Source organism: Mytilus californianus, unplaced genomic scaffold, assembly GCF_021869535.1.
Source record: "Mytilus californianus isolate M0D057914Y unplaced genomic scaffold, xbMytCali1.0.p SCAF_5, whole genome shotgun sequence".
Classification (NCBI taxonomy): domain Eukaryota; kingdom Metazoa; phylum Mollusca; class Bivalvia; order Mytilida; family Mytilidae; genus Mytilus; species Mytilus californianus.
Window position 1 is genome coordinate 67,597,894 of NW_026262701.1, and position 23,953 is coordinate 67,621,846.

The 23,953-nt window shown below is 32.9% G+C and overlaps 2 protein-coding genes and 1 long non-coding RNA gene across 3 annotated transcripts in view; 2 read left to right on the forward strand and 1 right to left on the reverse strand.

Moving 5' to 3' along the window:
• LOC127701394 (uncharacterized) overlaps window positions 1–23,953 on the forward strand; it is a 203,940-nt gene that overhangs the window by 96,073 nt on the left and 83,914 nt on the right. The gene's annotated exons all lie outside the window — the stretch shown is intronic.
• On the reverse strand, window positions 3,609–7,809 carry LOC127701342 (uncharacterized). Its single transcript, XM_052205233.1, has 8 exons — window positions 7,652–7,809; window positions 7,048–7,153; window positions 6,473–6,709; window positions 5,930–6,030; window positions 5,523–5,625; window positions 5,143–5,269; window positions 4,565–4,669; window positions 3,609–4,050 (listed from the first exon to the last, which is right to left on the reverse strand). Exons 2-8 carry the CDS (start codon window positions 7,105–7,107, stop codon window positions 3,938–3,940), a joined length of 846 nt encoding a protein of 281 aa, XP_052061193.1. The 5' UTR covers window positions 7,108–7,153; window positions 7,652–7,809; the 3' UTR covers window positions 3,609–3,937.
• On the forward strand, window positions 11,180–22,667 carry LOC127701366 (prefoldin subunit 4-like). Its single transcript, XM_052205262.1, has 4 exons — window positions 11,180–11,280; window positions 15,686–15,790; window positions 20,158–20,227; window positions 22,406–22,667. The coding sequence occupies exons 1-4, from the start codon at window positions 11,257–11,259 to the stop codon at window positions 22,609–22,611; spliced, it is 405 nt and encodes a 134-aa protein (XP_052061222.1). The 5' UTR covers window positions 11,180–11,256; the 3' UTR covers window positions 22,612–22,667.

Genomic DNA, 23,953 nt, shown 5'->3' on the forward strand with positions numbered 1-23,953 from the left:
GCTGACCATTTGTTGAAAAAGTCTACCTTCAAATTCAACAAATATGCGGTCAATAAGAAACTCCAGCATACTGATCACTTGTTCCTCTGTATACCATGTTTTACCTCTTTGTTCACTATTAACAAAATATGCCGTATGGTATCCCAAAGCAATAAATTTATAGCGTATGCTTCAAATTTTATATTGAAAAAAAGCAAAACATAAGAACAAAATATAACTAGAGGCTCTAAAGAGCATGGGTTGCTCACCTACGTCTCTGTGCATCTCAGTCAACAAAGGACACTCTCCAACATTGTAGATGAGAATAGAATTGGTGACAAATTTCTCTTTTTTTATCTTATATGGCAGATAATTTTTTCTGTATACAATTTCTCTCATTCTCCTTTAGTTTTTGCCTAAACACAAAAAAGGGTAAAAAAATCGTCAATTAAGGACAATCACTCATATACTATATAATATAAATAAAAAATGTGTAGATCTTGTCTTGCTGATAATTTTTGCAATTTAGGGTGTCTATCTATCATATATAGTTTTCAATATGTTTTTTATATAAAAATCGTCATTAAAGAGCAAAACCCTCATAAAGAGTCGACGGACGATTTCGGCCATTAATCTTATTTGTAAATCTTGTTTTGCTGATCATTCTGGCTTCTAAAATTTCTTTATATCTCTTATAGTTTTTAATATCGATTTTGTCATCAGCAAATTAAAACATAACTAAATTTGTATTCTTTTCTAACGTTTTTTTGGGATGTATAAATACACATCCACGTTCATTTTCTATATAGAGATTACTCCATCTATATATTACATTATACATATTTATTAACAGGTTAACTCCTACTACTATCCTACTGACTGTCGATACTTTTATTTTGGCATTGCACAAGTCATGTCTTCTTCGACGTTAAAATACTAAATCCCTGGATGTGTTTTAGTTGATTTTAGTTTCTGGTGCACGATTTTTTATTATTAATTGTTTTTGGCTTTTAACAAGCTTTCAGTAACTGCGAGTACTCTCAAATCGTACTTTCGTGTTAATTTGACCTGTTGATACAATTTGTAATGTATTTTTGTTATTTAATGTTTACTTATTCAGTGTTATATCTAGTCTCACTATTTTTATATATACCACCTTTGATAAGTGTTTAGTATGACGATAAATTTTCACTTTTGTTTTCGTACTTGGAACAACAAAATTATTTATTTTGTAAAAATTATTTCCGTACTCTATGTATACCTTACAACAAAATTATTTTTATTTACCTGTGTACGTTATTTTATTTGGCGGAATTTTGTCCAAAGTTATGGTTGTCTTTCTGATATTGTTTTAAATCTAACCCCCTTGTTTTATTAATTTTGTATTTATATTGTGTCATAGATCAAATTTATTCGTTCAGTGTATGTTTAATATTGAGAATGGAAATGGGGAATGTGTCAAAGACAACAACCCGACCATAGAACAGACAACAGCAGAGGGTCACCAACAGGTCTTCAATGCAGCGAGAAATTCCATGAACCCTGAGGCGTCCTTCAGCTGGCCCCTAAACAAATATATATACTAGTTCAGTGATAATGAACGCCATACTAAACTCCAAATTGTACACAAGAAACTAAAATTAAAAATAATACTTGTTTTTGTTAATATGTCTTTTGATTGAGTTAAGCCATTTCAATTGATATTTTATAGTGTGTCTTTCTATGTTGTGATGTTACATTATTGTTTCAGGTAGGGTGACGGTTGGCGCCTATTAAAACGTTTAAACCCACTGCATTTGTTTGCACCTGTCCTAAGTCAGGAACCTGATGTTCAGTGGTTGTCGTTTGTTGATGTGGTTCATAAGTGTTTCTCGTTTCTCGTTTTTTTTATATAGATTAGACCGTTGGTTTTCCTGTTTGAATGGTTTTACACTAGTCATTTTTTTGGTGCCCTTTAAAGCTTGCTGTTCGATGTGAGCCAATGCTCCGTGTTGAAGGCCGTACTTTGACATATAATGGTTTACTTTTACAAAATGTGACTTGGATGGAGAGTTGTCTCATTGGCACTCATACCACATCTTCTTATATCTATTTAGATTATAACACAAAAACGCAAAAAAAAAACAAAATAGTAAAATAATGTCATTAAAGGTCACCAATTCCAATAAGGACGATTTCGGCCATTTGAATTATTTGTAGATCTTGTCTTGCTGGTAATTTTTGCCATTAACAGTGTCTACGTTTATATTATAGTTTTCAAGATAACACGCAAAAACACTAGAAATTATAAAAATCGTCATTAAAGAGCAATAACTCCGATAAGGAATCGACTGACGATTTCGGCCATTAGTATTCTGGCTTTTAAAAGTTTATATCTATCATTATAGTTTAATAAGATATAAGACTAAAAAGCAAAAACAAAAGGTAAATTTTGTCATTAGAGGGCAATATCTCTAATAAGGAGTCCTCTAACGATTACGGCTATCATGTTGAATTATTTGTAGATCTTGTCTTGCTGATCAGTTTTGCTATAAAAAGTGTCTATATATCTATTATAGTTTTCAAGATAATATCCAAAAACACTAAATGATAATTTCAGCCGATAGACTTATTTGTAGATCTTGTTTTGCTGATCATTATGGCTTTTGAAGTTTTTGTCTATCTATCATAGTTTTTAAGATACAAAGACAAAAAAGCAAAAATTGTCATTAAGGGGTAATAACTCCAATAAGGAGTTATCTGACGATTACCAATATGCTAACTTATTTGTAGATCTTGTATTGCTGATCAATTTTGCTGTTTAATGTTTCTTTCTATCTATATATTATAGTTTTCAAGATAATAGGCAAACACACTAAAAATTAAAAAAAATCGTCATTGAAAAAAGCAATAACTCCAATTTGTAGATCTTGTTTTTATCATTCAAGATAATTTGCAGAAATGGGGGAAATAAATGGTAAAATTCGTCATTAAAGGGTAATAACTCATATAAGAAGTAATGTTGTCTGACAGTTTAGACGTAAATGGACAGTAGGTAGATCTCAACATTCTGATCATTTCTGCCACTGTCAGATTTTCTCTATATACTAGTATATCGGTTTTTAAGATAATAGACAAAACTTGCATTTTACCCTTATGTCCAATTTTTAGTCTTGTTTGCCATGTTGGTCAGAAGGCGTAGCAATCGGATACATTTGTAAACTAAATACCCCAACGATGATTGTGGCCAAGTTTGGGTAAATTTGGCCCTGTGGTTTCAGAGAAGATTTATGTTAGAGTTAACGGACGACGACGAGGGGTGCTAAGTAATGAGAAAAATGCACTTGGCCCTTTGAGCTAGGTGAGCTAAATCAGTTGAAAAAGTCTTGACTAATCAGATCAACGAACAAAAAGAAATATCACTCCATTTTCTATATATATGTATAAGCGCAGATTTCAGTATCTATTAATGCTACTGTAGTTCAAGTTTCCTAATGGGAGATGTATTTACCTTATCAGAGTGGCTAAACACAACTCAGATCATTGGGAAATAAAATGATTTTACAAGTATTCACATAATTTGTAAATAAAAACCAAGATCAATTCATAAAAATAAATATTTAATAAAAGGTTTCATAAACATACACACTTACATTCAACTCACAGATGTCACCTCTCTCTACCTTTCTCCTCAATAAACACTCATACTCATACAGATACAAAAAATCAAGCCACAGTCTGTCGATCAGTCCACCGACGCATATTCTCACACTTCTCACACAGACATATTCTCGCACACTCAAAACAAAAATATGTCCTCAATGTCCATGATGTCTCACAGGGACAAGTATACTCTCACTCTATATATCACACACACCCACACACATATACGCCTACATATCAACAATGAAGCACGTGTTGTTTTAATCCATCCATAATAAAGTCAACATCTAATCAAAGTTTATTTTCACTTCGTGATTTAAGAGGATTTCCAAAAGAATCCCCATCTCTTTTGATTCCATGGGTTTGTCTTATACCACCCGAAGGCAACGTCCGACTCGTCTGTGGCGACCTTCAACTTTACGACCATCCCTGAAAGAAAACAATCAAGATTTTTGTTTAACCTTGCATTCCCTGAACTGGTGAAAGTTTTAAAAAAAAATGATGATAGAGGGAGGAGTGTATTGTTTACCCGTTTGAAATATGAAACAAAATGAAAGACAATTTCCTCTGGATTTATACTCTTTATTCCCTTCTAAATTTTAGTTTCTTCTGCCTCTTATTTATATCATAGTGATATAAAATTTATATTATTTTATTGTTCTTCTTTCTTTTTGTCTCCTAGTTGTCTCTTTTTTCTGTTTCTTGTTGTGTTCTTTGATTGCTGTTTCATTGGTGTATTCCTCCAACATATTTTTATTTACAAATGTATATATGTTTACACTTATTCTCATTGTTTTTGGCATGGGTTCTATTTTGAGAGACATTTGTCAAAACAAGAAACTGGTTCATGGCATTGGCATCGTATAATGTTATCATGACTGTATCTTCTGTCGTTTGTTTCTCCTCTCTATATACTATATTCGAAACCATCGTTATGACTTACCTTCTGTAATTTTGACACAGCATTTGTTTGTTTTCTCTGATAAGTCTTTTGTATTCACATAAGTGTTGATTAAAAAATTGAACTGGTTGTCTTGGCAACTGACGTCTGCAACACAAAATCGTTATCCCTTTGTTAGTGTTTATCATTTAAAAAAAAAGGCAAATTGTAGCACAAGCATATTGTAGTTGCAACCGTATGTCAATTATGGCTTAAGTATCTTGTTTTTTTTTGTATTTGCAGTCGTATATCAAGTATGGCTTTAGCATCTTGTTATATATATAAACTTCATATTTCAGTGTTCGATATTCGCTCTGGTGTGTGAAAGAAGTTAATTGTAGAAACTCACCAGCTCTTTATCTTATTACACAAACACGGCCAATACAAATAATGCTACAAAATCATGACTTGTTGGTTTTCCCTTTGATTTGTTTTATATTTTGTAATGTCAGGGCTTATCCTTTAGGTTAGATGTTTATATTTTCGATCTTTAGTCTCTGATGGAAATTGTCTCATTAGCAATAATACCAAATCTCCTTATTTTTTAATGAAAATAATAAATACACAATTAAGCGACTTACTATTATTATTGCGTTGTTCTTTGGTTGTAACAGATGGTTCTTCCTTCATTATATGTTGAGCTCTTTTGTGACTGACAAATTGTATCTCTGGTAGTTTGGTTTTGAATCTGTTTGCATTTCGAAATTCCTACACGAAATTCATCAAAGTAGTCAATATCACAACCACAATTTACAAAACTGTGTTTACTATTAGAATGATAATTGCAAATATATGTGCTGTTCACAATAAACAATAAGAGAAAACAAATTTTCAAGCCTGTTATCCTTTAGTTATAACTGAAGAATATTCTAGTTCCAAGACATTACAACGACAAATGTTCTTAATATTTTCTGTAGGAACATATTTGTTTTTGTCTAGCACGTGACGTAAGAATAATTACCTGTGGTGAACTGAACTGGTATTTGGAGCTAAGTTTATCTATTATTGATTCTGCAGCCAATCGGCAGTCAAAATTGTCAATGTGTGGAAGTAGTTCATAGAATCTACAAGACAAAAAATGGTGAATCCGCAAAAGGGTTTATAAACGTATCAATCAGAACAAGAACTGTTTGTCAGACAATTATTTGATTGTTCTCATAATGTACAAGTGTTACTAATTTAGGTCAGCAACAATATTATCAGTCTAGAAAGACCCAAAATTTCCACACAGAGGACTTCATGTGTTCATTTTATTAGGTAACGATCGTGTATAAGTTCTCTCTCATAAACAGTCACCCCTCTATTTCCTGTTACTTTCAATAATAATTATTACAACATATTCAATAATATCTTACACCAATAACTTACTTGTTCGTTTGTGTTGCTAAGATGTATTTCAGACACACTAGTCCGCTCTGTAAACGCTCTACCAAGTTGAATTGTATATCATCCAATAGTTCCCTTTCGAGCTAGATAACAAACAATAGAAAAATCGTATCAAGACTGAACTATGATAGGCATATACTAAACAAAATTCAAGTTCAGATAAATCGTTATTACAGATTTTTAAAGAGCTATTCTACGCCGTGTTCTTGGAATTTATTGTGTTCTCTTTGTGTGTTAATTTGAATTTGTGGTTTTCTTTGAATAAAAAAAAAAATAAAAACAACTGACAGAAAGTGTGGGTCGACCAATAGTTGAGATTCATGTATAGGAAACGAAAAAATGGTTTATAAGTATTCTGTGCAAATCGATAAAATAGAAAATATCTTGCATTAAAAAACATCTATCATCTACACAACTAAATAATTTCTGAGTCATTTATATTTTCATTGCATTGTAAAACAGTACAATACTAATAATAAAGATTAAAAATTGTACACTGATTTTTAGTTCTTCTGTCAAACTAACCAATCTCAAAGCATTTCTTGTAGTTTGCTCTTTTGTCATCAAAATTGAGTATCTCTTGGCTGTTTCCGCTGCTTTCTCTTTTTTATCAGTTAGTGTAGTCTGCAAATATTCAATGCTGTCATCTTTGGCTTTCAGTTTTGATCTTGATAGTTTGTTCGAATTGAAATATCTTGACAACTCGGCCGTTTTCAAGCATAATTCGTATTTCTCTACTTTACGGTCAGCAGTCCAACAGATCTTTAAATATAAAACAATGTTATATTTAGTTGTTATTACGCCATATAACACAATTCATTTTCTAAACACCAGCTGCATGTGAATAGATTTTCCTAAAAACTGTGGGAAAATGAATATACAAGCTTGATCGATGTTTGTTAAATGGTTTTTAATTGAAAAAAGTATTGATTGCATTTTTGTCTTCAATAAAGAGAGAGGGAGAAACAATACCAGTACATGCAATATTTATTTTATAGCAATTCGAATATCTGACCTAACAATTTTTGCAACCATCGACCCCTCGCCCCCAAAAAAGTAAGTAGGTTTTCAAATGAGTAGATTACGCTGTAAGAATTTACCTCCTGTTGTCTTTGTAGTTCTTTGTATATATATTTATGTGTTTTCATCAGTATATTCATTTCTTCAACCTTTGCATGATATTCCTCAGTTGTTTTCTGATCAAAGCTGAAATATGTACAGCGTTATGAACAACACTCTCGTTAATATAGGGCATAGAAGTCAAAGAACGCTTTTGTGTATTTAAAGTAGAAACCTACTAGCTCATATAGGCATATATAGATTATATTTACAAGAAGAACAAACACTTTGTTTCTGATCTGTGTTATGCAAATATATGTTTAATCAACACTTTCATAAAATGAATGAATTCTGGAAAGCAACCACGAATATATCTTCTCACAATTGCTTCTAGCAAAATTATACACCAGGTTAAACTATAGAGTAATCCGTTTATTTTTTTTAGCTGTCAATCCGTAAAAGGCTTTCATGTATTCAAAACAGAAAGCGCGGTTGTTCTACTTTATATTTGGGTACAAAAAATCTTTTATTATAAACAGGCTACTAATAAAAAATTACTTAGTAACCGACTTCAAAGAAAGTGTATTGTACTTATTCATATTTGTTTTTAATATTTCTGTGAGTTATCTGATTGAAACAACTTACGTTGGTATTGACAGAATGCTGTCAGAGGATGAAACCAGTTTAACGATTTTGTTATGAACCCTTTCTGCAACGGACTTTTTACTACTAGCTGTCTGATCATGTAAGCCGACGACACACAACAACGTCTCAGTCAGTAGATAAAACAACTTGTTTAATTCCGGAAATTCTGGAACGAAAAAAGTTATGCATGCATATAATTAAATAGATATATCGAGTAAACTTTAGAATGTAAGATAGCATGCCAACTATAACGGTTTCCAAAAAAAAAAATGAAGATGCAAATTCACAATATGCTAATAAGAATAAGGAGATGTGGAATGATTGCCAATAAGACAACAATCCAAGCAACAACTAAGGCATAACGAAAAATTCAGAACGATTAATTAAAATTGTTTTCAAATTTATTTATGGTCACTAATCGATCAATCTTCCCAGTTACATTTACTACAAAACAGCTGCGATTGTCTAAAGTATAAATACCATCCACTGTTTCGTCGATATGCACTCTATTGCATGTGCAGCCGCTGATGTGAAAGTTTATGTGGGCGTTTGGAAGGCCAAGTGATGTTTTGTTCGCATTTTGATATTTTCTACCACTAAAATTAACTAACGTTTAACCTTACCCAAATTCTGTCTATAAGTCAGCAACTTCTTCATGGTGCGTTTTATTTGTTGTCTGGGAAATTCGGCTGTTTTAGAATTGAAGTTCACCTCAAGTGTCTCGGTAATTGTGGAGAATACATCAATTCTGAAAAAAATGAGCTCGACATCAAGTTAGGAAACTTACTTATTTGAATTTTCCTTTGGATATGCTAGTTGGATTTTTTAGTTTTAAGACGGTTTCACTTCCGATGATTATGTATCCCCCCCCCCCAAAAAAAAATAAAATAAAAAGAAAGCCATGCAAGATTCATTGGAGGTAATGTGGCAAACAAATAAAATTATACATAACTGCCAAAAATTTTCAACAAAAACAACTTACGTTCTCTGTGAAACTGATGTAATGCTGAAAATATCAGGAAAATAAACACAATTCATTTTCTTTTCTTCGATTCCCTTTGAAAAGACTGCTACTCAGAATTTTCTTGCTGGACTTTCCGTCGTAGTGAGGGAAAGTTAGCCCGGATGTTGGAAAAACGTAACGTCATAATCTGAACGTCTTCTTGTTGGACGTTGGAAAAACAGAAGAAGAGGCAGAACGTCACAGGTAATGTGATTTTTAATTGGTTGGTACCGTGTACAATACTTTTTGAGTGTTTAAAGAAGTAAGTTTCCTCTTTGATAGCTCAATAGTTTAATGTGCATTGGTCAGAAGGATGTTTACTGGTCCAAGCTAAAGCCAATTTACAGAAACCAAGCATTGCTGCAATACAGGAAAATTGCGTAAACCAATAAACGATTTAGATATTTTCAATTCAGCAAAATAATCTGGATTTTTTTAATACCATAAAAAATGTATTCTTATGGGCACACGTATTCATAAGCTTAGGTGGCAATTATTTTATACAGTTCAATTTGAAATGTCAGTAAAATTTGAATTTCATCTAGAGCTTAAATTGAATAATTGGTTAATTAACAACATGTTCGACTATATCTTAGAGACACGGAAATTCACTTTGGTTTCAACAAAGCTGTTGTTGAATTTAAAATTGACGGTACCCATGCACTTGTAAAAAAATTTGTTAACATATTTATGTTATAATACCGAAGAATTCGTCTTCACTTAATTATGAAGTCGTCGAAAAGACAGGTCCGTTTAAATTCTGCTCTCTGTGTATTTAACACTATGTACTTTTTTCAATGAACAGAATGTAGTCAAAAAACTTATCTAAGAAGGAAAATTGCGAGTTCGTTTGGTGTTCTTGTTGTGGTATAATATTTTTGTTGTTTTTATTTTTGTCTCTTTTTTCCGTAATTTTACATTTATGTTTTAGATTTTAAAAACAAAACAAAATACTTGATAGGTGACTCGAGAAACACACCCCCCCCCCCTTTTCAGTCTCACCTTTAAATTACATCAGTCTTTATACCGCTTGATTCATTGTCGAATATGTTTGCCTACAAACTGCGTGCTCTCTATTACCGAGATATATCCACGAAGGACGGGAAAAGCAATCGTTTGCCGAGCGAAATGGAGCGCAATTTGCATAATCTTAATTAAGTACATGTGTATTTCATATTAGTCTTCAAATTTTAATGAGTTTCATCAACTGTATCCGCTTTCGAAACCGCAAATTATAAACAAACAGAATACAAACGTACCTGGACGCATAATTCTGACTCCGAGTCGACCAGTCTTTGCCTTTACTAAACCGTTAACCCTCAATCTGTAACTCAGCATTATGCACTGAACTTCATGCGAAAACTCAGCAGAGGGCACGTCTGATACAATAAAGAACATTTTGGAAGCCAAATACATTTGTGAGCAACAAAACAGATTTTTGTTATGATATATGTAAAATATGAGATAACAAGTCTGTTTCGACAAGTGCTGTCGACATGAAATTAAGAAGATGTGATACGATTGCCAATGAGACAACTCTCCACCAGAAAGGTCACCGTCCGGCCTTCATCAATGAGCAAAAACTGTATATCAAGCTAAATAAAAGGCCCCGAACAAATGTAGCAATTCAAATGAGAAAACTAGCGGCCTGATTTATGTACAAAACAGTAAATGAAAAACAAATATTATATACAGCAACAAACAACAACCACTAGATTATGAACAGGCTGCTGACTTGGGATCATGTTTCCTAACGCCAAAACCTCTCCCTAACTGACCTGGGACAGTGGTGTAACAGTACAACATAAGAACAAACTATAAAAAAATACTGAGTTGCATGAACATGTCCGTCATTCCGAAAGCTAACAGTTGTTGTCTAGAATTTTTCTTTATGTCTGCAGATATTGTTTAGTTTTAAGCGTTAAATGACTTCATACGGAATTACGACCCTTTGACTTTAAATTCCAGGAAAATTGTACTCATCGGGCCTTTTGTGTAATTCCTTCAGATCTTTATTTATACCCATCACAAAAATAACCAGAAGTTGAGGATGAATATGTTTTGTTTTTTGTTGAATTGGTAAATTATTAAATAAATAACGAATTGAACAACAACAAAATTTTCAATATTTTAATTTCATTTTATTTTGTATATTACCAAGGCTTTTCAGCATCATTTTGAGCATGGCGATTCAGTCTCTATTTTTTTAAATAAAACCTTTATTAATACATTAAACAATCTGGGTCTCACTAATTAGCGTCAAGTTTGTTAAATGAATTAATAAAGGTTTTATTTAAAATATTGGTGGTCTTTTTCGTAGACACTAAGTTAATCATTTCAGCATGTTCAGAGACATATGATACAATATCATATGTCTCTAATCATTTCTATAGTAAAAACTCTCCTTTAATACGTTTTTTGAGCTGGTATTATAGACGGTCCAAGGTGACAAATAGACGGTCCGAGTTGACTTATTTGACAGTCCGAGTTGTCTTTGTAGACGGTCCGATATGTTTTCGGGCCGAGTTGTCCATCCAAACACACCTAAAGTTGCACGCGTTTTTCTCCCCGTACCTATTTTTCTCTACATTCTGAACTCGTCATGGCAAGCCCAAACAAACCCAAGGTATTGTATCAACAAGGACATATAAAAACCATTGTTTTTCTACGTCTCTGGTAACAGCATTAGTTTTAATTGGCGCATGTTCCTTTCTGATTTGTAAGTTTTTATAACCTGGGTTACAGAGCCCCACATTATATTATTACAAATTTGTTTTTTTCCCCACCATGTTTTATTAATCTGTTAATTAAGTGAAGTATTTTTTCATTTGCATCATCAATTCCAATTCAACCTCCAGACAAAGATTGAATTGGGGTTTTTCACCACCAAGCTCCTAAATATTTGGGCTTTTACACCAAAACATTCCTGTTGGTGCTGTACTAATAGTAATTACGTTTTTGTCAAACCATTTGTAAGTGTTCTCCAAAAGCAAATAATGTGGTATGGTGTATGAACTGGTGTCTGTTGTTTAAAGGGGATACAAATTTTGATTACGGGCAAATGATTTAAAAATTCAAAACAGGGACCCAGATCAGCTATTTGATCAGGTCTCAGTAGATTTCCAGAAATTTCCCAAAAAAAGATGAATTATGTGACAACAATTTATCAACTTGAGTAAATTACACACTCAGCAGCAGCTGCTAAAAGGGTTGAGAATCAACATGTAATTAGGTTCTCAGGAGACTTCAGAAGTCTATGCAATGTTTTGATCAATACAACATGGTCTGTTTTAAAACATCAACTTCTTCTTCCGGGTAAGGAACCGGATTCAATATTTGAATGTACATAGTTCCCCGCGAAAAACTTTGGGCACTGTCGGGCAACACAGAAAGTTCTCTCTTGGCTATTTACATTTAAAATATTCGCAATATTTTAACAATTAAAACTATGTACATATCGGTGTTGCCTATTTCATTTCAGAGCATGCCTTCAAGGCAGCTCTGAATCCTTTAACTGTGTTGGCTGATGATATTGATATTAGTAGGTTATTCCAATCCCTGATGGTCCTTGGGAAGAAAGATTGGCCGTAGGCATCTGTACTGGTTCTTTCTTGGTAGAAGCGGTTTTAACCTCTGGTCCGGTTATCGTTTGGAATCAAATATTATTGACAATCTAGGTCTATATTAGATCATGCAGGATCTTGAATAGCATGCATAATCTCTTTTTTTGCTCCACCTAGGGGCATTATGTTTTTCGGTCTGTCCATCTGTCTGTCTGTCCCGTTTCAGTTTTTGGTCAATGTAGTTTTTGATGAAATTGAAGTCCAATCAACTTGAAAAAACTTAGTACACATGTTTCCTATGATATGATCTTTCTAATTTTAATGCCAAATTAGAGTTTAGACCCCAATTTCACGGTCCACTGAACATAGAAAATGATGGCGCAAGTGGGCAGGTTAAAGTATTTAGTCAAGGTAGTTTTTGATGAATTTGAAGTCCAATCAACTTGAAACTTAGTACACATGTTCCCTATGATATGATCTTTCAAATTTTAATGCCAAATTAGAGTTTTGACCCCTATTTCATGGTCCACTGAACATAGAAAATGATAGTGCGAGTGGGGCATCTGTGTACTATGGACACATTCTTGTTTTTCTCTGCTCTTCAAGGCTTTCCCATTTTAAAGTTTTGACCATATTTGTGACACAGCCAGGTGTTCGGTCTGTGTAAGACCTATTGGTGGCCTTCGGCTGTTGTCTGTTCTTTGGTCGGGTTGTTGTCTCTTTGACATATTCCCCATTTCCATTCTCAATTTTATTCACAAATCTTGCTGCTCTTTTCTGTACTTGTTCTATTGCCTTGATCTTAGTTTGGTTTGATGGATCCAATATTATGCATGCATATTCCACTGCAGGTCTTACCATGGATACATATGCAGCCACTTTTACAGTTTTGTACAGTCTTTTAAATTTCTGCGGATGAAGCCTAGAGTTCTGTTTCCTTTGCCAACTGTATCGATACTTGTCGATATGTTTATTATACATGTTATAGGTAATAATGTTTACTGATTGTTGCTCTTAGGTATTTGCTGGCTTTAACTGTCTCTTGGGTATGACAGTGGAGTTTGTAAGTTGTGTATCACTGCACGGTTTTTCAGTGATATTCTTAAAACAAGGCATTTTTAGACGTTGAAACTCATTTGCCATTTATTTTCCCAATCTTTCAGTGATGTTAAATCTTTCTGAAGAAAGTCGCTCTCTGCTTGGTTGGTGGTGGTTTCGATAGAGTAAGCTGTCATCAGCAAATAATTTGGTCTCTGATGTTGTTGCTGTTTCTAGCTTGTCATTGATATAGGCCGGGAACAGTATACGTAATGTCCAAGAACTGTGCCTTGGGGTGGTACACCAGAGAGTACTGGTACTTGCGTGGAGACAGCTCCCTCTAGTATGACACTCTGCTTTCTGTTAAGTAGGAAGGAGCGTATCCATCTGTTGGTTTTAGGATTTATGCAGTAATATTCAAACTTGTGAAGTAGGCAATGAAGTGGCACCTTGTCAAATGCTTTTGCAAAGTCTAGTAGGATATCTACTTGGCAGTTACTTTTTAATTTTGATGCATTGTCTTCGATCGTTAGGATAAGTTGGGATTTGCAAGATTGTCTTTTATGCGAAGCCATGTTGTGCATTAGTAAGGATTTAATTTCTGTTGAAATGGTCCATTATGTTACTGTGTTCTAAGACCTTGCATGTGATGGATGTAAGAGATACTGGTCTGTAATTAGGTGCTAAGTGCCTTTCATCTTTTAATTTTTGAAAAGTGGGACTACATTTACATCTCTTCAATCTTGTGGGACATCGCCAGTGTTCAGTGATGTTTGATACAGGTCTGTAAGAATGGGAGCAAGTTGTTCTGCTGCTGCTTTTAGTATAAAAGATGGTATTGAATCCGGACCAGTTGCTTTATGTGGTTTAAGATTTTTTAACAATTTGCGAACTCCATTAGTGCTAATTTTAATATCCTTTATGGTGGAATATGGACTTTCTCCTTTTATTTGGGAAGTTATTAAGGTTTTCTTTGGTAAATACTGACTGAAATTGATCATTTTTATATGTCAGCTTTGCTCTTATTGTCACTTTGGAGAAATTCCATTTTATTTTTTAATGGTGCAACTCCTGTCCATTCTTGGCCTTTGCTCTTGATGTATGACCAGAATTTCTTAGCGTTGTCTTTATAATCAGAGCTGACTTCCTCCATGTACTTCTTATTTGCTTGCCTGATTTCCCATTGTACTTCTTGTTGTAATCTCTTATACCTATCCATGTCTCTTTTCTTTTTAGTTTTTTTCTGGCCTTCTTGTGGGCTTTTTGTTACTGATTTTTTTGCATCTAATAGTTGTATTTATCCATGGATGGTAGTGTCTTCCTTGAGTCATTTTTGATGGTGCTCTATTCTCTATGGTGGTTTGTATGGCCTTTTTAAATGCCTACCACATCTGTCTCTGATGTTTTTGAATGTTGGTATAAAAGTTTGAAGATCTTCCTTTATTTTGTGTATTTCAGCTTTTTTCCATATATGTATATTTTCCTCCTGACTGGTTTTGGTTTTACTGGTTTACATGCCATATCTAGTAGGACAATGTCATGGTCGCTGTTTCCTATCATGCCTATTGATGGTAAAGGTTTGCATCTTAATTTGAATGATGGGTGAGAAGTAAGCCTTAGGTCCAACATGTTCTCTTTACGTGTTGGGAAGTCCATAATTTGTTCTAGCCCGTTGTCGGCTACGATCTCTAGGAAAGCCTGGTTGATCTTGGTGGGATACTGTCTATGGTCTATTGTTTGTTCTCAATTTGCCTGTGTGAAATACTAGGCAGGTGCATAGAAAAATCATGATACAACTTTTCCAACCTCCACATTGAAACAACTATCCCAAATTTCTTCTATTTTCAATAAGCCATTGTACTGATTGATGATTGTTGGTTGCTTAACCTGCAGTGGGAAATATTTCATGCATGGTGATGTTCAGGACGATTCATTGTACTGTAGTGTGTGGATAAAATATAAATCTACTACAAAACATCAGCAGTCCTTTGTACAACAGTTGAAATTTATTGGCTACCGGACACATAATCCCCAAAGGAATTAAACCTAAGACAGTGGGAAGAATATTATGGTTCATCATATTTGACAAACATGGCCTTATTTTGCAATGCCAAAAGTACGGTTCGTAGTAAATGGATTTACCTAAGGATTTGTATTATATAAATAGTAAGTCTTACTTTACAAATACTTAGATACCCCAAAACACCCAAGGATAAAGAAACACAATCCAAACAAATGGAATCACTTAAAAATAACCCCCAAATGTCATATGACTGTAATAGAGGTTTTTGTGTTCATAGATTGTGCACTAATTGACAAATACATGAACCCCATGTCTCCATTTAATCATATGAAGTAAAGAGAAAAAGTGATATCTGTTTTAGTATTTCGTATATATAATATAATTCAAAGTCTTTTTATTTTTAAAAGGATAAAGACATAAAAGTAACTTTCGAAGACCAACAAAAGATTAATAAATTTGCCAGAAATAATGCAAGGCTTCAAGATTACAAAGAAGAGGTGAAGAATAAAAAGGTAAAAGTACAGTCATGATAGTACTATATATGCTCCATTATTGACTCAAATATACAACAGTCAAAAGTTACTAATGTTGACCTGAAATTTTCAATCAATGTTTGTTTATGTCATGTATGTGGTCAATAATATTGCATATTACAAGTGTCAGACATTGGGAAATTGAAATTTTTTATGGTAATTGACTGTAATTAAATACAATTTTGCATTTACATGTAATTGGAATTTGTAATTCGTTTTTTATACGACTGCAAAAAATTTTTTGCATCATATAATGCTATGATGTTGTCGGTGTCCGAAGACACATTTGGTTTCCGGACAATAACTTTAGTTTAAGTTAATGGGTCTATATGAATTTTTACCAGAAGGTTCAATACCACAAAAGGAAGGTTTTGATTGATTTTGGGGGTAATGGTACCAACAGTTAAGGAATTAGGGGCCAAAAAGGGACCAAAAAGAAGCATTTTTGTAGTTTCGGGACAATAATTTGTGTGTAAGGGTATGGATCTCTCTGAAATTGTACCACAAGGTTCCATATCACAAAGAGAAGGCTGGGATTGAGTTTGGGGTTAATTGCCCCAAATGTTCAGGAATTAGAGGCAAAAAACAAACATTTTTCTAGTTTCCAGACAATAACTTGTGTTTAAGTGTATGGATCTCTCTAAAATTGTACTACAAGGTTCCATACCATAAAGAGAAGGCTGGGATTGAGTTTGGGGGTAATTACTCCAAAAGGGGGGCTGGGGGTTAAAAAAGTTGGGGGGATTTTTTTCCCAATTTTTTTAGGGAGGTTCATTTTTTTTCTTAAAAAATTTTTGACATTTCAAATTTTTGAAATCTTCAATTGCACAGTATTGCGCAATAGCAAGAAATCTTCAATTGAACAGTATTGCACAATATCACAGTATTGCGCAATAGCAAGAAATCTTCAACTGCACAGTATTGTGCAATAGCAAGAAATCTTCAATTGCACAATAGCACAGTATTGCGCAATAGCAAGAAATCTTCAATTGCACAGTATTGCACAATAGCAAGAAATCTTCAATTGCACAGTATTGCCCATTAGCAAGAAATCTTCAATTAAAAAACAAATACAAATGTTTTAACCAATTTCGATGGGATTAATGTAAAGTCTTTAATTTTTGGGGGTTCTAACCTTGTGTAATTTTTTTGGATATTGGGCCCCATTTTTAAATTGGTCTACACTGAAGTCAATAGGGTCCAAAATTAAACTTTGTTTGATTTCATCAAAAACTGAATTATTGCAGCTGTATGATTTGCTGAATCTTAATTGTGCATTTAGATTTTTTTTTTTGGACCCTGTGTTCAAATTAGTTCATATTAAGGTTTGAATGGTCCAAAATTAAACTTTTTTTGATTTCAACTAAAATTAAATTATTGGTGTTTTTTTATATGCTGATTCTAACCATGTTGTTAGATTTTGGATATCAGACCATTCTAGGTAAATTAAATGTCCCATTTCAAATTTTTAAGATCTTTCACCACATTTATTTTGTGTCAGAAACCTTTTTTATGTCAAAAATTTGATCACAATCCAAATTCAGACAGTATCAAGCTTGAATATTGTGTCCAAACTTGCCCCAACTGTTCAGGGTTCGACCTCTGCGGTTGTATCAGGCTGCGCTCAGCGAAGCATTTTATTTTTAATTACAAGTAATCGGTAGTAACTAATTGAACAAATTGCCTGTAAGTGGTAAATGCCAATTAGTTTTCAATTACATCTGTTTTGGTATTTAGCTTCTATAAACAAAAAATAATTGTTAAATAAAATGAATGTTTATATACTTGACCATACTTTAAATTTAGAAAATTTTCCTCCAGAAAATTGGAAAATAATAGATCACCTGCAATGAACGTGAAGAAATTTTTTCACATATGAATCTGAACTCTAAAACATGTATCATGTTGAATATATAATAATTTTGATGGAACTCATAACCAAATTTTTTTTTTTATTTAACTGCTATTTATTATTAACCACAATTATTATCCAATTTTGTGAATTAACGGCAAAGATCAATCAAATCATTTAACATGTACAGGTGTTTTTACTGGTCAAGAGTAAGACAGTAATGGCCAACAGATTCCAAGTTCCTGTAATATTTTAGTCAGCCAATCTTGGTTTATGTCACCACTCCTGATTGTAAGATTGGACAGAATTCTGAACCAATGCATATTTTGAATACAAAATGAAATGCATAAATTATAAGATATGATCTGCAACTAACTTTTTACTTGAAATTTACCCTCATTTTGGGTAGAATCCCAGTAGAATACTTATGTTTATTCTGTCTTTACTCTTGGGCAAGATTATTTATATTCAGTTCTTACCAAGCCATCATTTTCATTTCCAAAATTCTCCTGGTTTTCATAAACATGATATAGGTCCAACTATAGTACAAGAATTTGAAATTAATTTGGTTTATGAAAGTTGTGGGAAGATATTTGAGAGGCATGTTTTCAACAAGAGTCTCTCAATCGCTCACCTGTTATTTTTTTTGCTTAAATCTTTCATCAATGATTAATTTTGCTTTTTACCCATATGTTCCATTTTAGCCATAGTGTCTATGTTTCTTGACGTACAAGGAAATGAAATACAAAATTTATACTAGATTCATTTGAGAAGATTTTTAAAGTTAAAAAACATAAAACAACTTGTGTAAAATTGTCCTTAAAGGGCAATAACTCCTTAAGGGGTCAATGGACAATTTTGGTCATATAAAACTTTTTTGTAGATCTTACTTTGCTGAACATTTTTGCTGTTTACAGTTTATCTTTATCTTCAATAATATTCAAGATAATAACCAAAAACTGCAAAATTTCCTTAAAACTACCAATTTAGTGGCAGCAACCCAACAATGGGTTGTTCGGTGTGTTTGAAAATTTCAGGGCTGATCGATCTTGACCTTTTGAACATTTTTATCCCTGTCAGATTTGCGCTAAATGCTTTAGTTTCTGAGATATAAGCCAAAAACTGCATTTCACCCCTATGTTCTATTTTTAGCCATGGTGGCCATGTTTGTTGATGGATCAAAATTTCGGATACAATTCATAAACTAGATTCCTAAAGGAACATTCATTCAAAGTTAAGAAGTATTAGGCACAATAGTTTCAGAAGAGAAGATTTTTAAATGTTAGCAAACTTGATGAACACATTGCGTAAAATTGTCTTTAAAGGGCAATAACTCCTTAAGGGATCAATTGACAAATTTGGTCATTTAACTTTTCTGTAGATCTTACTTTGCTGAACATTATTGCTGTTTACAGTTTATATCTATCTATAATAATATTCAAGATAATAACAAAAAACTGCAAAATTTCCTCAAAACTACCAATTTAGTGGCAGCAACCCCCGGTGAGCTAAAAATGAGAAAAATATAGGATTTACTGATATTAAATGCATTGCCAAGAAAAAAATCAGAGGTGTAACAAAATATAATAAAAACTTTACAAGTGAGTATCTTAGATCCTTTCTTTAATTCTGTATGCTTTTTAACTGGTTCTGACCACCGTAGTTTGATAAATTTTGATAAACCAAAAGTATATTATACCCCCATATCCATTCAAAACATTGACTCAGCATTATCCATTAATATGGATTCATTTATTTTCATGGGTACCAATTTTCATAAATTGATGAAAAATTGTATTTTAGCAGAAATTTCATTTCATGGTTTTGCCAAAATCTGCATAATAGAAATCTTTGTAAAAATAAAATAAAAATTTGCTATTTGTTGAATTTTTAAATTTGTGGTTAACCTATACCTATAAATCCATGCAAACTGGTATCCCACGAATAATGAATCTACGGTAAATCATTTGAAAAACAGAATCTACCACATTACTCTGTTGATTACAATATTTATCGATGTTCCCACTTTCTGTATCACTCTACTCAGCTCTTCTAGAATTGCATATCACTGCTTTGTGACATCAAATACATTAGCCCCGACATATCACTGACAATTCATCTTCCATTTGCTGTTGAAACAAAGAAAAACACTTGTTTCTATCATGCAAAATACGCAAATACAATCCAATAAATCGATTATTAGATTTTCATCATATTCATATTGTAAAATATCAGCTTCATATTGTGACTAAATGTGACTCGCTGTTGATATTTTACAATATCAATATGCAGACAACCTGATAATAGGCATGTATCTTCTCTGGATTGTTAATTGTAAACCTGAGATTTTAAAGTTTGAAAATTTAACTATCTGGAGTAGATATATTTCAATATCAATGGATTGGTGAGGAAGAATATATATTGAATTTTTTGTGTGTAATAAAGTTTTTTAATGCTATTGAAAAAAGTATAATCTTCCAACATGTTTTTGTAGAAAGAGCTTCAAAATGTGGAGGATGCTGAAAATGAGCTTTTGATGAGAGAAGATGATACAGAACCTGTTCCATATCCTTTATATATATAATATAGTTTTAAAACCTGTTATGTTAGTCAATACTGTTTCAGGGGAGATAACTGTAAGGCAACAATGAAGTCCCAATGTCCTGTTGTTACTAGTTTTGTTTATGATGATGTTGTAATTACATAATGTATTCATACAGTTAAATATGGGATGGCATAGATTTCTTAAAAATTTAAACTCATAGATTTGTCTCCTTGGCGTGCTGTTTCTGATGGCAGCCTGAACAAGGTATTAGTTTGTGATTATCAGTTTATGGGGCCCTGTTGCAACACCTACCTATTGTATTTATTGTTAATTTGTTCTTATCCTAAACATGCATGAAATATTTGCCTCTGGGAGTTAAGCAACAAACAATCAATCAATCAATCAGTTTAAGGGGAACCACTAATGATAGGTCAATGATATTTGGTATGCAGTTCTATTAGGATTTGCACATCTCATTTTCTGCCCCTCAGTCATGGTCTATTGACTTTGAAACCTTTGCTTCGTTTACAGGTTTAAGTTTGTGATCTGGTTAATTTAAGATGAACCACTAATGGTAAGTCAATTATTGTATGCAGATGTAAAAGCATTGCCATGTCTAATTTCCACAGATATTATGTAGCTTTGCCCTCTCCTTCAGGTTCATTGACATGGAAAATTTTGCATATTTTAGATGTTAAAGTTTGTTTTCCAGTCAGTCTAAAGGGAACCATTAATGACAAGTCAATGTTATTTGGTATGCAGTTGTCTATTGGCCTTTCTTATTTCCATGGAGTATTTTGCCCTTCACCTTCAGTCATGGTTCATTGACTTTAAATGATTAGCATAGTTAACATAATAAAGTATTGCCATTTTAATATTTGCTTTATGCTATCAAAATTATATAAAGGGGAGACATATCTCTGTGTCAACAGTTTATTACCATATTTTTGCATTTTTAACCTATTATCTTGAAACGTAAATAGATAGATAGAAATTTAAATATAAAACATTATCAGCTAGACAAGATCTAATAATTAGTTAACATTGCCCAAAACACCAGTCAACTCCCTATAAATGGGTGTTAATGTTATTGCCCATAAATGATGAATTTACCAATTTTTTGTTTTTTACCTATTACCTTGAAAACTTTGATAGATATATAAAACTTTAAAATGCAAAAATGATCAGCAGGACAAGATCTACAAATTCATCAAGATATATGCTGAAATTGTCAGTGAACTCTTTCAGGAGTTATTGCTATTCAATGACGAATTTTACCCATTTTTGGTTTTTAGTGGAAATAATAGAAGATCCAGAGAAAATGTAAACAGTAAAAATGATCACAAACAATGAAAGAAAGATTTAAGTCGTGAAATATATTCTAGTCTATATGTTGAAGAGTGGCTAGTGTTGAAGATGCACATAGACCTAAATGATGAACATACATGCTCTTTAGAACCTCTTGTTTTCTCAAGTAATGCATTTATATACAATAGAACTATATCATCATGTTTTTTTTCTTCACCACCATACCAAAAAAGAGTTAAATATAGTTTGAAATTATGCACATAATTCTTCCAATCTTTCCATCAGTGGTTTCAATCATTTGATTTTTCTTGAGTTGATCTGTATCAAACCTGGTCAAACCTGTACTTAGTGTTTGAAAGGGTTTAATTTTCATATTTTCACCAGGTGAGTGATTATGGCTCCTTGGAACCCCTATGTTTTATTTTGAATTTGCTCAAAGAAGACATTTAAGACATGATTATTTTCAAATGAATAAACAAATCAAAGGCCACCTTCTTTTATTTCCTGACCCAAATCAGGAGCCTGAAGTCCAGTTGTTGTCTGCCATAACTATTTTTGTTAAATGCTATGCTATTAGCTTTATAAATCAGGTGGTAAGTTTTCTCTTTTGAATATTACATTTTGTTATCATGGGTCCATTTATAACTTAATATATGGTATAAGTTCTGTTCATTGTAAAGGTCATATACTTGTTGTTGTTAACATCCCTTTGAGGGATATCATACCACTTCTTCTTACTTTTAAAAGAACTATGCAAAACATTAAAAAAAAACAACTTAAACATCAATTTGGTAATACATTAAATACCATGGTAAACCTGTAACTCAAAAGTTTTATAATTGACCTCTCCACATAAAGATGATAATGTATTTATCCTTAACAGATCTTACATATCAGATTGGTGAAGTATTTGTAAGTTTTACAACAGAAGGAGCAGGAGAAATGTTAGAAAAAGCCAAAGCTAATTTAGAAGAAGAGATCAAAACCATAGAAAACCAGGCTGAATTTCACAAAAAAATTCTACAAGATCTGAAAGTTGAGCTTTATGCTAAATTTGGAAATGAGATTAATTTAGAAGCTGAAGATGATTCATAGCTATTTGACTCACTCATATAATTTTAGGCCATTTATAAATAAATTCATTTCTGGTTTGTGGTGTTGAGTTATTCACTGTTTAACAGTGTGAGTGTTTGTCACCCACATAGTATTTTACAGGAACAGATGCTGGGTCCAAGGAAAGTGGAGAGTAATTAATACTGCTGAGCGTTTATGATTTTAAGCAAAGAGTGATATTTTTTTCTTATCATAGAGGGTGCCTATACCACCCCTTCTGATTTATACAAGAATTCTGATTTATAAAGGTAAACCTAAATGAGTTTTAAATGAACCACCATTTGTGAAAAGTGAGAATTAATATAAAATATATCATTTACAAAAGACAAATTATTGTTTAAATAACTATTCTTTGAACTTGGGTGGATAGTTGTCTCATTGGCAATCATACCACATCTCCTTATTTTTTTATTAATAGTAACTTTTTAATTAGACCACAATACTTGTGATTATGCCAATCAACTGAACACAGAGACAGTCTTTATCATTAAAGAAGTTGTACCATATATCATTCACAATGTCTGTTTTTCAGTCCATCTTCCAACAAATATTGATATTTCCATCACACTTTTCTTAGGAACTACCTAAAGAGATTAAGTCAATATTTGGTCAGCAGCTTGGCAATGATGAGTTGTTACACCTACTCGCACCATGTTTTTATACAATTTATGAGTGTGTATGCTAAGCATGACAACACATGCATTTTTATCTCGCCTTAACAGAGTAAAAAAGCGAGCCTAAGTACAAAAATAAGAAGATGTGGTATAATTGCCAATGAGACAACTGTCCACTAGAGACCAAATGACGTAATATTTAACAGCTATAGGTCACTGTACAGTCTTCAACAATGTGGAAAACCCATACCCCACAGTCAGCTATAAAGGCCCAGAAATGACAAATGTAAAACAATTCAAACAACAACCACTGAATTACAGACTCCTTACTTGGGACAGACACATATAGAATCTGGCAGGGTTAACTTAGTTTGAAGGCGCCAACCCTCCCTTAACCTGGGACAGTGGTGTAACAGTACAACATAAGAACAAACTATAAATAAAATGCTCCGCAGGGCGCAGCTTGATACGACCGCAGAGGTCGAACCCTGAACAGTTGGGGCAAGTATGGACACAACATTCAAGCTTGATGCAGCTCTGAATTTGGATTGTGATTAAATATTTGACACAGCATAGGTTTCTGACACAGAATGAATGTGGTCTAAGAACTTAAAAATTTTAAATTGGACATTCACCTATTATGGTCCAATATCCAAAATCTAAATACATGGTTAGATTCAGCATATCAAAGAACTCCAAGAATTCAATTT